Source organism: Eurosta solidaginis, chromosome 4 (genome assembly GCF_040869045.1).
Source record: "Eurosta solidaginis isolate ZX-2024a chromosome 4, ASM4086904v1, whole genome shotgun sequence".
Classification (NCBI taxonomy): domain Eukaryota; kingdom Metazoa; phylum Arthropoda; class Insecta; order Diptera; family Tephritidae; genus Eurosta; species Eurosta solidaginis.
Window position 1 is genome coordinate 157,436,830 of NC_090322.1, and position 14,366 is coordinate 157,451,195.

The 14,366-nt window shown below is 32.9% G+C and overlaps 1 protein-coding gene across 3 annotated transcripts in view; it reads right to left on the reverse strand.

Moving 5' to 3' along the window:
- t (C45 family peptidase tan) overlaps positions 1-13,014 on the reverse strand; it is a 172,704-nt gene extending 159,690 nt beyond the window's left edge. The window contains exons 1-2 of one of the 3 annotated variants that reach the window (XM_067783506.1): positions 12,853-13,014; positions 12,526-12,629 (exon numbers count right to left, since the gene is read on the reverse strand). In XM_067783506.1, coding sequence (XP_067639607.1) covers positions 12,526-12,629; position 12,853 — 105 coding nt within the window. In that variant the 5' untranslated portion in view covers positions 12,854-13,014. Of the gene's footprint in view, positions 1-12,525; positions 12,663-12,852 lie in introns of all 3 variants that reach the window. The other 2 variants (XM_067783508.1, XM_067783507.1) reach the window with 2 other exon arrangements.
- Positions 13,015-14,366: the final 1,352 nt, after the last annotated feature.

Sequence of the window (14,366 nt, forward strand, 5' to 3'; positions counted from 1 at the left end):
TCTTAATGAAATTTGGTATGAAAGTTCCTGGGCACTAATCTCAGATCGCTATTTAAAATGAACGAAATCGGACTATAACCACGGCCACTTTTTCGATATCGAAAATTCCGAAACACCGAAATAGTGCGATAATTTATTACCGAAGATGGATAAAGCGATGAAACTTGGTAAGTGGGTTGACCTTATGACGCAAATTAGAAAATTAGTAAAATTTTGGACGATGGGCGTGCACTGCCCACTTTTAAAACAAGGTAATTTAAAAGTTTTGCAAGCTGTAATTTGGCAGCTGAGTTTATAATGTTCGGTTACACCCAAACTTAGCCTTCCTTACTTGTCCTTATATGTATATGTCGACTGCTGAGTTGAATATCACCATATCTAAGATGCCGTTTAAAAAACGCGCTATTTCAGAAAATATTTAATAACGCCCTATTTCAAAATTTGTTTCAAAAATGGCCTATCTGAACTTAATTTCAACAATTTCTGAAATAGGGAGTTCTTCAAGCGAATTGTGAGATAGGATAGGAAAGTTTAGTTAAGCGTGTTGGTCTACCACATCGGTAGCCCTGATTTCAAGTAAAAGGGATCCTCTTAAAAGCAACATCAAATAATTTAGAAAAAGTGAATTCTAAGAGAGTTAGCTCCTCGGAAGTCGTTTGGCCAACACTTCTCGTGTATTTCTGCCATGAAAAGCTTCCGCTCAGCAAAATATCATCTGCTTTTGCAGCTGCTGTTCGGAGTCGGTACATCACGACGCTCCACCTAAATCTCCTAGGAGGTATATTGCACCAGGTATGTATGTTTTTTTTTTTAAATTATACAAAACTATTTTACTTATTGCGTTTTCTTTTCTAGCAAAAGTGTTACACTTTTTGTATGCTGCGGAAGGGGTTTAAATATATTTTGTTCTATTCTAAAAAACAGACAAACACGGGGTAGCCATTTATGTTCTTTCCATGCACTACATATAAATATTGAAATGATGTTGTTTTGGGGAAGGAGTAACTCTATTAAGACTTTACCATTTACTTAGGCAACAATTTATTTCAGAAAAGAAAACGCTATAAGCAATAGTGAATTTAATGCAAATGTTTTACATTCATAAAATTTAATGAGTGTTTTTGGAGAAAAATGAACAAAACTATTTATTTGAAATAAGGTAAAAGATTAAAGGTAAACGTGATTAAAAAGTGCTTTAATATAGTAAAAGTAGCAATTACACACACACATTTTTGGATGAAAAACAGCACCTTGTGGTGTTGTTCTACATATATAAAAACCAAAATAATGTAAATACAATTCACAAGAAGTGCTGAAAAAAACTATTCTTAAAGTAATAATAATAATAATGATAAAAAGCAATTAAGGACATTAATGCCTTCGGCTCTGTCGAAAACCTCATATCTTTCATGAATGGAGCTGAGCTGTAACGTGTTTGGATGGACGGACATAGCTAATTCAACTCTATCTCTTCTCCTTTAAGGACTTCGAATTTGGGATTCGTGACAAACTTAATATACCATTTAATTTTCATGAAAGGTATAAACAAATTTTAAATTAAACGACTTTATTCAAAAAAGCAATACTTTCTTTAAGTAATTATAATACTAAAAACTATAATATAATTAGGAGGTCCTAGGTACTAGTCATCACACTCCTCATCAATCTAGGGCGTTGATTAGAAAAATAAATAAAAGCATGGGCCGCGTTTTCTGTTGATAGTCAACCGCTCATATCTTTATAAATGATATTTTCATATATGCATAAGTAAGACCAACTGAACCCTAATTGGGTTATGCTACTCATCACGTTTTTAGAAATTCCACGGGCCACGCTTTTATTTATTTTTCTGATCAACGCCCTAGATTGATGAGGAGTATAATGACTAGTACCTAGGACCTCCTTATTATATTATAGTTTTTAGTATTATAATTACTTAATGTAAGTATTGCTTTTTGAATAAAGTCGTTTAATTTAAATTTTTTTTATACCTTTCATGAAAATGAAATGGAGATAGACCCATCAATAAGTATACCGAAATGATCAGGATGAAGAGCTGGGTTGATTTAGCCATGTCCGTCTGTCCGTCTGTCTGCTTGTATGCAAACTAGTCCCTCAATTTTTGAGATATCTTAATAAAATTTGGTGAGTGTGGTATATTTAGGTGTCCGATTAGATATTTTTCGGAACCGGCTGGATCGGAGCACTATAGCATATATCCCCCATACAACCGATTTTTCAGAAAAGAGGATTTTTGTCATATCTTCCTCAGTTTATCAGATTGAAGCTTCAAACATCACCATATGCTTTCGTATATGTTACATATTGTTGTCTGAAAAAATTAATAGCATCGGTCATATATATATCATATATCCCCCACAACCGATTGTTCAGATAAGAAACTTTTCATAATTTTTGCCCCATTTTAACAGCTAGAAGCGTCAAATGTCATCAAATGCTTAAGTATATATGTAGTAAATATTGTTGTCTAAAAAAATCATAGAGATCGGTGTTATATATATTATATAACCCATATAAACTGTCATTTCTGTCCCCTTTTTAACGGCTACATAGAAGCATCAAATTACATCAAATACTTACGCTTGCGTCATATATTGTTGAGATAAGTGATTCATGGTCATAGTTTTTTCATACAGACCACAAAGAATTTGAAACTTTGCATTCTCACACAAAGTACCTATCTATTTTTATACTCAGCGTGCTGTGCACACAGAGTATATTAACTTTGATTGGGTAACGGTTGGTTGTACATGAATAAAGGCATCGAGATAGATATAGACTTCCATATATCACAATCATCAGTGTCGAAAAAAAATTTGATTGAGTCATGTCCGTCCGTCCGTCCGTTAACACGATAACTTGAGTAAGTATTGAGATATTTTCACCAAATTTGGTACACGAGTTTATCTGGACCCAGAATAGATTGGTATTGAAAATGAGCGAAATAGAATGATAACCACGCCCACTTTTTATGTATATAACATTTTGGAAAACACCAAAAACCTGATTATTTAGTAAATAATACACCTAGAATGTTGAACTGATATTGAGACTCTTGATCAAAATTTAAAAAAATTGTTTAAAATGGGCGTGAAACCGCCAACTTGTGATAAAATCAATTTTAACAAGTAAGAACGGGACTGTCTTCGGCTGTGCCGAAGACTTCATACCTTTCATGAATGGGGCTGAACAATAATCTTATCCCGATCGTAATCTCCGAATAATCGGATGTATAAGATAAGAAATATATAGTGAACAGATCTACATACCTTAACGATTTTTAAGATAAATATAAAATAAAAAACAGGTAGGTACTTTGTGTGAGGATGCAAAGTTCCAGGTTTTTTGTGGTCTGCGTGTAAAAAGTATGACTACGAATCACGTATTTCAAAAATATATGACGTAAACGTAACTATTTGATGAAATTTGATGAATTTTGAAGCTTCTAGCCGTAAAAAGGGGGCAAAAATGACAGTTTATATGAGGTATATAATATATATACCACCGATCTCTATGATTTTCTCAGACAACAATATATGCTATACACGTAAGCATTTGGTGAAATTTGAACATATCTAAACGATTTTTAAGATAAATATAAAATAAACAAGTAAGAACGGGACTGTCTTCGGCTGTGCCGAAGACTTCATACCTTTCATGAATGGGGCTGAACAATAATCTTATCCCGTTCGTAATCTCCGAATAATCGGATGTATAAGATAAGAAATATATAGTGAACAGATCTACATACCTTAACGATTTTTAAGATAAATATAAAATAAAAAACAGGTAGGTACTTTGTGTGAGGATGCAAAGTTCCAGGTTTTTTGTGGTCTGCGTGTAAAAACTATGACTACGAATCACGTATTTCAAAAATATATGACGAAAACTTAACTATTTGATGAAATTTGATGAATTTTGAAGATTCTAGCCGTAAAAAAGGGGTCAAAATGACAGTTTATATGAAGTATATAATATATATACGACCGATCTCTATGATTTTTTCAGACAAAAATATATGCTATATACGTAAGCATTTTGTGAAATTTGAAGCTTCTAACTGTTAAAACGGGGCAGAAATTGCGCAAAGTTTCTTATCTGAACAATCGGTTGTACGAGATATATACTATGTATACCACCGATCTCAATGATTTTTTCAGACATCAATATATGCTATACACGTAAGCAGTTGGTGAAATTTGAAGCTTCTAGCTGTTAAAATGGGGCCGAAATCGTAAAAAAAATATATATATACTATATATATATACTATATATATTATATATATATCACCGATCTCTATGATTTTTTGACACAACAATACATACTATATACGTAAGCAATCGGTGAAATTTGAAGCTTATAACTGTTAAAATGGGGAAGAAATTGCGCAAAGTTTCTTATCTGAACAATCGGTTGTATGGGATATATACTATATATACCACCGGTATCTATGACTTTCTCAGACAACAATATATGCTATACACGTAAGCATTTGGTGAAATTTGAACATATCTAAACGATTTTTAAGATAAATATAAAATAAAAAATACGTAGGTAATCTGTGTGAGGATGCAAAGCTTCACGTTTTTTGTGGTCTGCATGTAAAAACTAAGGCTACGAATCACGTATTTCAAAAATATATGACGTAAACGTAACTATTTGATGAAATTTGATGAATCTTTAAGCTTCTAGCCGTAAAAAAGGGGTCAATATGACAGTTTATATGAAGTATATAATATATATACCACCCATCTCTATGATTTTTTCAGACAACAATATATGCTATATACGAAAGCATTTTGTGAAATTTGAAGCTTCTAACTGTTAAAACGGGGCAGAAATTGCGCAAAGTTTCTTATCTGAACAATCGGTTGTATGAGATATATACTATGTATATCACCGATCTCAATGATTTTTTCAGACATCAATATATGCTATACACGTAAGCAGTTGGTGAAATTTGAAGCTTCTAGCTGTTAAAATGGGGTAGAAATTGCGAAAAGTTTCTTATCTGAACAATCGGTTGTATGAGATATATACTATATATAGAACCGATCTCTATGATTTTTTCAGACAACAATATATGCTATATACGTAAGCAATCAGTGAAATTTGAAGCTTATAGCTGTTAAAATGGGGTAGAAATTGCGAAAAGTTTCTTATCTGAACAATCGGTTGTATGAGATATACACTATATATACAACCGATCTCTATGATTTTTTCAGACAACAATATATACTATATACGTAAGCAATCGGTGAAATTTGAAGCTTATAGCTGTTAAAATGGGGTAGAAATTGCGAAAAGTTTCTTATCTGAACAATCGGTTGTATGAGATATATACTATATATACAACCGATCTCTATGATTTTTTCAGACAACAATATATGCTATATAAGTAAATATTCGGTGAAATTTGAAGCTTCTAGCTGTTAAAATGGGGCTAAAATTTGCGAAAATATATATATATATACTATATATATATACTATATATATATACTATATATACCACCATATATATACTATATATACCACCGATCTTTATGATTTTTTCAGACAACAATATATGCTATATACGTAAGCATTCGCTGAAATTTGAAGCCTCTAGCTCTTGAAATAGGGCAGTAATTACGAAAAGTTCCTTATCTGAACAATCGGTTGTGGGGGATATATACTATATATACGACCGATCTCATAAATTTTTTCAGGCAACAATATGTTCAATATACGAAAGTATATGGTGAAGTTTGAAGCTTCAATCTGTTAAATTGGGTAAGATATTACAAAAATCCTCTTTTTCTGAAAAATCGGTTGTATGGAGGATATATGCTATAGTGGTCCGATCCGGTCGGTTCCGACAAATGTCTAATCGAACACCCAAATACACCTGCTCACCAAATTTTATCAAGATATCTCAAAAATTGAGGGACTAGTTTGCATACAAACAGACAGACGGACAGACGGACATGGCTAAAACAACTTAGCTCTTCAACCTGATTATTTCGGTATACTTAATGGTGGGTCTATCTATTTTCCTTTAAGGACTTACAATTTTCGGTTTCGTGACGAAATTAATATACCATTTCATTTTCATGAAAGGTATAAAAATAGGTAGGTAATCTGTGTGAGGATGCAAAGCTTCACGTTTTTTGTGGTTTGCATGTAAAAACTATGACTACGAATCACGTATTTCAAAAATATATCACGTAAACGTAACTATTTGATGAAATTTGATGAATCTTTAAGCTTCTAGCCGTAAAAAAGGGGTCAATATGACAGTTTATATGAAGTATATAATATATATACCACCGATCTCTATGATTTTTTCAGACAACAATATATGCTATATACGTAAGCATTTTGTGAAATTTGAAGCTTCTAGCTGTTAAAACGGGGCAGAAATTGCGCAAAGTTTCTTATCTGAACAATCGGTTGTATGAGATATATACTATGTATACCACCGATATCAATGATTTTTTCAGACATCAATATATGCTATACACGTAAGCATTTGGTGAAATTTGAAGCTTCTAGCTGTTAAAATGGGGCCGAAATCGTAAAAAAAATATATATATACTATATATACCATCATATATATATTATATATATCACCGATCTCTATGATTTTTTGACACAGCAATACATACTATATGCGTAAGCAATCGGTGAAACTTGAAGCTTATAGCTCTTAAAATGGGGTAGAAATTGCGAAAAGTTTCTTATCTGAACAATCGGTTGTATGAGATATATACTATGTATACAACCGATCTCTATGATTTTTTCAGACAACAATATATGCTATATACGTAAGCAATAGGTGAAATTTGAAGCTTATGTTAAAATGGGGTAAAAATTGCGAAAAGTTTCTTATCTGAACAATCGGTTTTATGAGATATATACTATATATACAACCGATCTCTATGATTTTTTCAGACAACAATATACGCTATATACGTAAGTGTTCGGTGAAACTTGAAGCTTATAGCTGTTAAAATGGGGTAGAAATTGCGAAAAGTTTCTTATCTGAACAATCGGTTGTATGAGATATATACTATATATACAACCGATCTCTATGATTTTTTCAGACAACAATATATGCTATATACGTAAGCAATAGGTGAAATTTGAAGCTTATAGCTGTTAAAATGGGGTAGAAATTGCGAAAAGTTTCTTATCTGAACAATCGGTTGTATGAGATATATACTATATATACAACCGATCTCTATGATTTTTTCAGACAACAATATATGCTATATACGTAAGCAATCGGTGAAATTTGAAGCTTATAGCTGTTAAAATGGGGTAGAAATTGCGAAAAGTTTCTTATCTGAACAATCGGTTGTATGAAATATATACTATATATACAACCGATCTCTATGATTTTTTCAGACAACAATATATGCTATATACGTAAGCAATCAGTGAAATTTGAAGCTTATAGCTGTTAAAATGGGGTAGAAATTGCGAAAAGTTTCTTATCTGAACAATCGGTTGTATGAGATATATACTATATATACAACCGATCTCTATGATTTTTTCAGACAACAATATATGCTATATACGTAAGCAATCGGTGAAATTTGAAGCTTATAGCTGTTAAAATGGGGTAGAAATTGCGAAAAGTTTCTTATCTGAACAATCGGTTGTATGAGATATATACTATATATACAACCGATCTCTATGATTTTTTCAGACAACAATATATGCTATATTCGTAAGCAATCGGTGAAATTTGAAGCTTATAGCTGTTAAAATGGGGTAGAAATTGCGAAAAGTTTCTTATCTGAACAATCGGTTGTATGAGATATATACTATATATACAACCGATCTCTATGATTTTTTCAGACAACAATATATGCTATATACGTAAGCAATCGGTGAAATTTGAAGCTTATAGCTGTTAAAATGGGGTAGAAATTGCGAAAAGTTTCTTATCTGAACAATCGGTTGTATGAGATATATACTATATATACAACCGATCTCTATGATTTTTTTAGAACACAATATATGCTATATACGTAAGCAATCAGTGAAATTTGAAGCTTATAGCTGTTAAAATGGGGTAGAAATTGCGAAAAGTTTCTTATCTGAACAATCGGTTCTATGAGATATATACTATATATACAACCGATCTCTATGATTTTTTCAGACAACAATATATGCTATATACGTAAGCAATCGGTGAAATTTGAAGCTTATAGCTGTTAAAATGGGGTAGAAATTGCGAAAAGTTTCTTATCTGAACAATCGGTTGTATGAGATATATACTATGTATACCACCGATCTCACTGATTTTTTCAGACATCAATACATGCTATACACGTAAGGATTTGGTGAAATTTGAAGCTTCTAGCTGTTAAAATGGGGCCGAAATCGTAAAAAAAATATATATATACTATATATATATACTATATATACCATCATATATATATTATATATATCACCGATCTCTATGATTTTTTGACACAACAATACATACTATATACGTAAGCAATCGGTGAAATTTGAAGCTTATAACTATTTAAATGGGGTAGAAATTGCGAAAAGTTTCTTATCTGAACAATCGGTTGTATGAGATATATACTATATATACAACCAAATCTCTATGATTTTTTCAGACAACAATATATGCTATATACGTAAGCAATCAGTGAAATTTGAAGCTTATAGCTGTTAAAATGGGGTAGAAATTGCGAAAAGTTACTTATCTGAATAATCGGTGGTATGAGATATATACTATATATACAACCGATCTCTATGATTTTTTCAGACAACAATATATGCTATATACGTAAGCAATCGGTGAAATTTGAAGCTTATAGCTGTTGAAATTGGGGTAGAATTGCGAAAAGTTTCTTATCTGAACAATCGGTTGTATGAGATATATACTATATATACAACCGATCTCTATGATTTTTTTAGACAACAATATATGCTATATACGTAAATATTCGGTGAAATTTGAAGCTTCTAGTTGTTAAAATGGGGTTAACATTTGCGAAAATATATATATATATATACTATATATATATACTATATATACCACCATATATATACTATATATACCACCGATCTTTATGAATTTTTCAGACAACAATATATGCTATATACGTAAGCATTCGTTGAAATTTGAAGCCTCTAGCTCTTAAAATAGGGCAGTAATTACGAAAAGTTCCTTATCTGAACAATCGGTTGTGGGGGATATATACTATATATACGACCGATCTCATAAATTTTTTCAGGCAACAATATGTGCAATATAAGAAAGTATATGGTGAAGTTTGAAGGATCAATCTGTTAAATTGGGTAAGATATTACAAAAATTCTCTTTTTCTGAAAAATCGGTTGTATGGAGGATATATGCTATAGTGGTCCGATCCGGTCGGTTCCGACAAATGTCTAATCGGACACCCAAATACACCCGCTCACCAAATTTTATCAAGATATCTCAAAAATTGAGGGACTAGTTTGCATACAAACAGACAGACGGACAGACGGACATGGCTAAATCAACTCAGCTCTTCAACCTGATTATTTCGGTATACTTAATGGTGGGTCTATCTATTTTCCTTTAAGGACTTACAATTTTCGGTTTCGTGACGAAATTAATATACCATTTCATTTTCATGAAAGGTATAAAAATATTAATCATAAATAAATAAGTAAGGAAGGTTAAGTTCGGGTGTAACCGAACATTACATACTCAGTTGAGAGCTATGGAGGCAACATAAGGGAAAATAACCATGTAAAAAATGAACCGAGGGTAACCCTGGAATGTGTTTGTATGACATGTGTATCAAATGAAAGGTATTTAAGAGTATTTTAAGAGGGAGTGGGCCATAGGTGGACGCCATTTAGGGATATCGCCATAAAGGTGGATCAGGGTTGACTCTAGAATTTGTTTGTACGATATGGGTATCAAATGAAAGGGGTTAATGCACATTTTAAAAAGGAGTGGGCCTTAGTTCTATAGGTGGACGCCTTTTCGAGATATCGCCATAAAGGTGGACCAGGGGTGAATCTAGAATGTGTTTGTACCATATCGGTATCAAACTAAAGGTATTAATAAGGGTTTTAAAATGGAGTGGTGGTAGTTGTATAGGTGGTCGTCTTTTCGAGATATCGGCATAAAGGTGGACCAGGGGTGACTCTGGAATGCGTTTGTACAATATGGGTATCAAACGAAAAGTATTAATGAATATTTTAAAAGGGAGTGGGCCTTAGTTCTATAGGTGGACGCCTTCTCGAGATATAGCCATAAAGGTGGATCAGGGGTGACTCTAGAATATGTTTGTACGATATGGGTATCAAATGAAAGGTGTTAATGAGTATTTTAAAAGGGCGTGGGGCTTAGTTCTATAGGTGGACGCCTTTTCGAGATATCGCCATAAAGGTGGACCACGGGTGACTCTAGAATGTGTTTGTACGATATGGGTATCCAATTAAAGGTATTAATGCTTTTAAAAGGGAGTGGTTGTAGTTGTATATGTGAAGGCGTTTTCCAGATATCGACCTAAATGTGGACCAGGGTGGCCCAGAACATCATCTGTTGGATACCGCTAATTTATTTATATATATAATACCACGAACAGTATTCCTGCCTAGATTTCAAGGGTTTTTTATTTCGGCCTGTAGAACTTTTTCATTTCATTCTACTTAATATGGTAGGTGTCACACCGATTTTACAAAGTTTTTTTCTAAAGTTATATTTTGCGTCAATAAACTAATCCAAATACCATGCTTCATCCCTTTTTTCGTATTTTGTATAGAATTATGGCATTTTTTTCGTTTTTCGTAATTCTCGATATCGGAAAAGTGGACGTGGTCATAGCCGGATTTCGGCCATTTTTTATACCAATACAAAGTGAGTTCAGATAAGTATGTGAACTGAGTTTAGTAAAGATATATCGATTTTTGCTGAAGTTATCGTGTTAACGGCCGAGCGGAAGGACAGACGGTCAACTGTGTATAAAAACTGGGCGTGGCTTCAACCGATTTCGCCCTTTTTCACAGAAATAAGTTACCATCCAGAATCTAAGCCCCTACCAAATTTCACAAGGATTGGTAAATTTTTGTTCGACTTATGTCATTAAAAGTATCCTAGACAAATTAAATGAAAAAGGCCGGAGCCACGCCCATTTTGGAATTTTCTTTTATTTTTGCATTTTATTGCACCATATTATTACTGGAGTTGAATGTTGACATAATTTACTTATATACTGTAAAGATGTTAAATTTTTTGTTAAAATTTGACTTAAAAAAAAAAAAATTTTTTATAGTCGGCGTGGTCGTTCTCCGACTTTGCTAATTTTTGTTAAGCATACATATAGTAATAGGAGTAACGTTCCTGCCAAATTTCATCATGATATCTTCACCGACTGCTAAATTACAGCTTCCAAAATTTTAAATTACCTTCTTTTAAAAGTCGTCGGTGCCACGCCCATTGTCCAAAATTTTACGAATTTTCTATTCTGCGTCATAATTTCAACTCACCTACCAAGTTTCACCGCTTTATTCGTCTTTGGTAATGAATTATCGCACTTTTTCGAATTTTGGAAATTTTCGATATCGAAAAAGTGGGCGTGGTTATAGTGCGATATTGTTCATTTTAAATAGTGACCTGAGATGAGTGCTCAGGAACCTACATACCAAATTTCATAAAGATACCTCAAAATTTACTCAAGTTATCGTGTTAACGGACAGACGGACAGACATGGCTCAATCGAATTTTTTTTCGATACTGATGATTTTGATATGTGGAAGTCTATATCTATCTCGATTCCTTTATACCTGTACAACCAACCGTTATCCAATCAAAGTTAATATACTCTGTGAGCTCTGCTCAACTGAGTATAACAATCGTTAAACCTATCGCAACAAAATTCGGCAGAGAGGTTGCCTTTACTATAAGGAATGCTTTGAAGAAAAATTTACGAAAACGGTTAAGGACCACGTCAATTTTTATATAAAAGATTTTTAAAAGGCTCGTGGACGAACAAAATAAGCTACATCTTTGCAAAAAAGAGCTTTATATCAGCTTTATATGGGCGTGGCACCACCCCTTTTATAACTAAGCAATTTTCTATGTTTCTGGAGCCATAACTCGAAGAAAAATTAACTGAGAATAGAACCATATGTATATGTATATATTAAGCACACAAAACAAACAACAACAGCATTTCAAGTGTACAGCTGAGCATTACATACCCGTTTCACCCGAACTAAGACTTTCTTACTTGTTTAAGTTTACGTATCTGAATATCTGTTCACGTTATATTTCTTATCTTATAAAGCCGATTATTTGGATATTTCGTATGGGATAAGATTATTGTTCAGCCCCATTCATGAAAGGTATGAAGTCTTCTGCACAGCCGAAGACAGTCCCGTCCTTACTTGTTATTACTCAATGTAAGTATTGTTTTCAATACAACCGTTTAACTTAAACATTTTTTGAAATTATTTTATTAGTATATAAGCTTATAATAAATGTCTTCAAATCTCACCATATCAAAACCGACATCATAATGACTGCCTCTTGTATAAAGCACCGGTATAGCTTGACGTCTTGGAATATTTGTGGGTGCCATCATAAGATTGTCGCCTATCACTAAATAATTTAATTGCACGCTTATCAAAAACGCTGGTAAAATTAGAGATAAACAAATACAGCGAGACTTATGAAAAACACAACTAAAAATGTTAATAATGCAAATAAGTAGCCGAACGCGTTAATTTTAATCGATGGAAATATTAGCATTAAGCGATTAGAACAAAAAATAAAAATACGTTTGTAATCTAATGGGTGTATCAATTGTATAATCAATAAACACTTTTGTATAAACACGGCGGCGCTATTATCAACTAATGGGCTATAATTCTTTATTAAATAATATTTTTTTATTTATTAAAATTTTTGTCCAAAGTATTTTATTTTATTTATTTTAACAATAGAGTTTAACAGTTAGCTCCAAACCGTTTGACGGCAATATTTAAACTGAATGAATTGAAAATTCTTAGCAGCGAGGAGACTTCGTTTGCTTGCCGGGTTTTTATAAGTCGTTTGGTTCGTTGGCTTTTTGGCGTCCGCATAACGTCGCGTGGCTTCATACATATATACATACCTATGTCGCTTTAATATGTACATTTGTTTGTAATATGTGTGCGTTGAAAAGTGTTCTACAAATTGTAAACAAAAATAAAAATTTAATAAGAATATGTATGTATGTAAATAAAAGAGACCCGTAACTTTTTCGGCTTTAAGGGAATGGCAAAGTTAAAATAGTCATAACCATATTTTTACTTATCCATATCAATTAGCATCAGTTATTGGTACTTTAACCTAAAATATGTAACAACTTCAAAAGAAAGAAGAAAATGCAAATTCCACAATTAATAAGTCACTTAGTCAAAACTTATCCAAAACGAAAAATAAGGTTTGCAAAAAGTTGATGAATCCCCCAACTCAAATATTTATAGGTTATGGATATGGTGAAAAAACCCAAAGCCAATTGGTTGGCTATGGTATGGTTATGGCTAGGGCGTTACGGAATGGCACCATTGGCAAATTACATTGATTTCCATAAAGTTGGTAAGATCAGCTGTTTTATATGGATGTGGATACGTCAACTTTGCCAGGCCCTTTAATGCTACCAATTACGCGCATTTGTATACATTAATACATATTTACATATCCGTACTAAAAGTGCAATACTGGTCATTACTGTGGCTGTGGAAGTGCCTATTTTTGCTGGTTTGTGTGTGTCGTGTTTGGGGCAGGGATGGGCGTTATCAACAAATTTGAAAAACCATTGACGAAAAAATAAAAAATAAATTTTTATTCATTATTCAAGAAAACTTGAGTGATGAATAACATGTTATTTTTTATTCAAGCATTTCTTGAATAATGAATAACATTTTCTCGTTATTCAAAATATTCTGATTGATGATAACCGCTCATTCTTATTTTTGCAAAATTTGAATAAAGAGTTGAGTTATTATTCCTTATTTACAAAATATGGAGTAACAATAAAATTTTAGTTTTTATTCAGTTATCCAAAAATAAAAAAAATAAACCATCGAGATGCCCTGAAAATATACCCATATGCGTAACCAGTTCGTGTGTAGTTCTGAAGCTTCCCGCCGGAGTTCCCAAAACCATCCCGAAATGACCCCGAGGGAGTCCCCAAAATCATTCCGGAATGACCCCGGAATAACCCCGAAATGACCCCGAGGGAGTCCCCAAAGCCATCCCGGAATGACCCCGAAATTACCCCGAAGGAGTCCCCAAAACCATCCCGGAATGACCCCGAAATGACCCCTAGGGAGTCCCCAAAATCATCCCTGA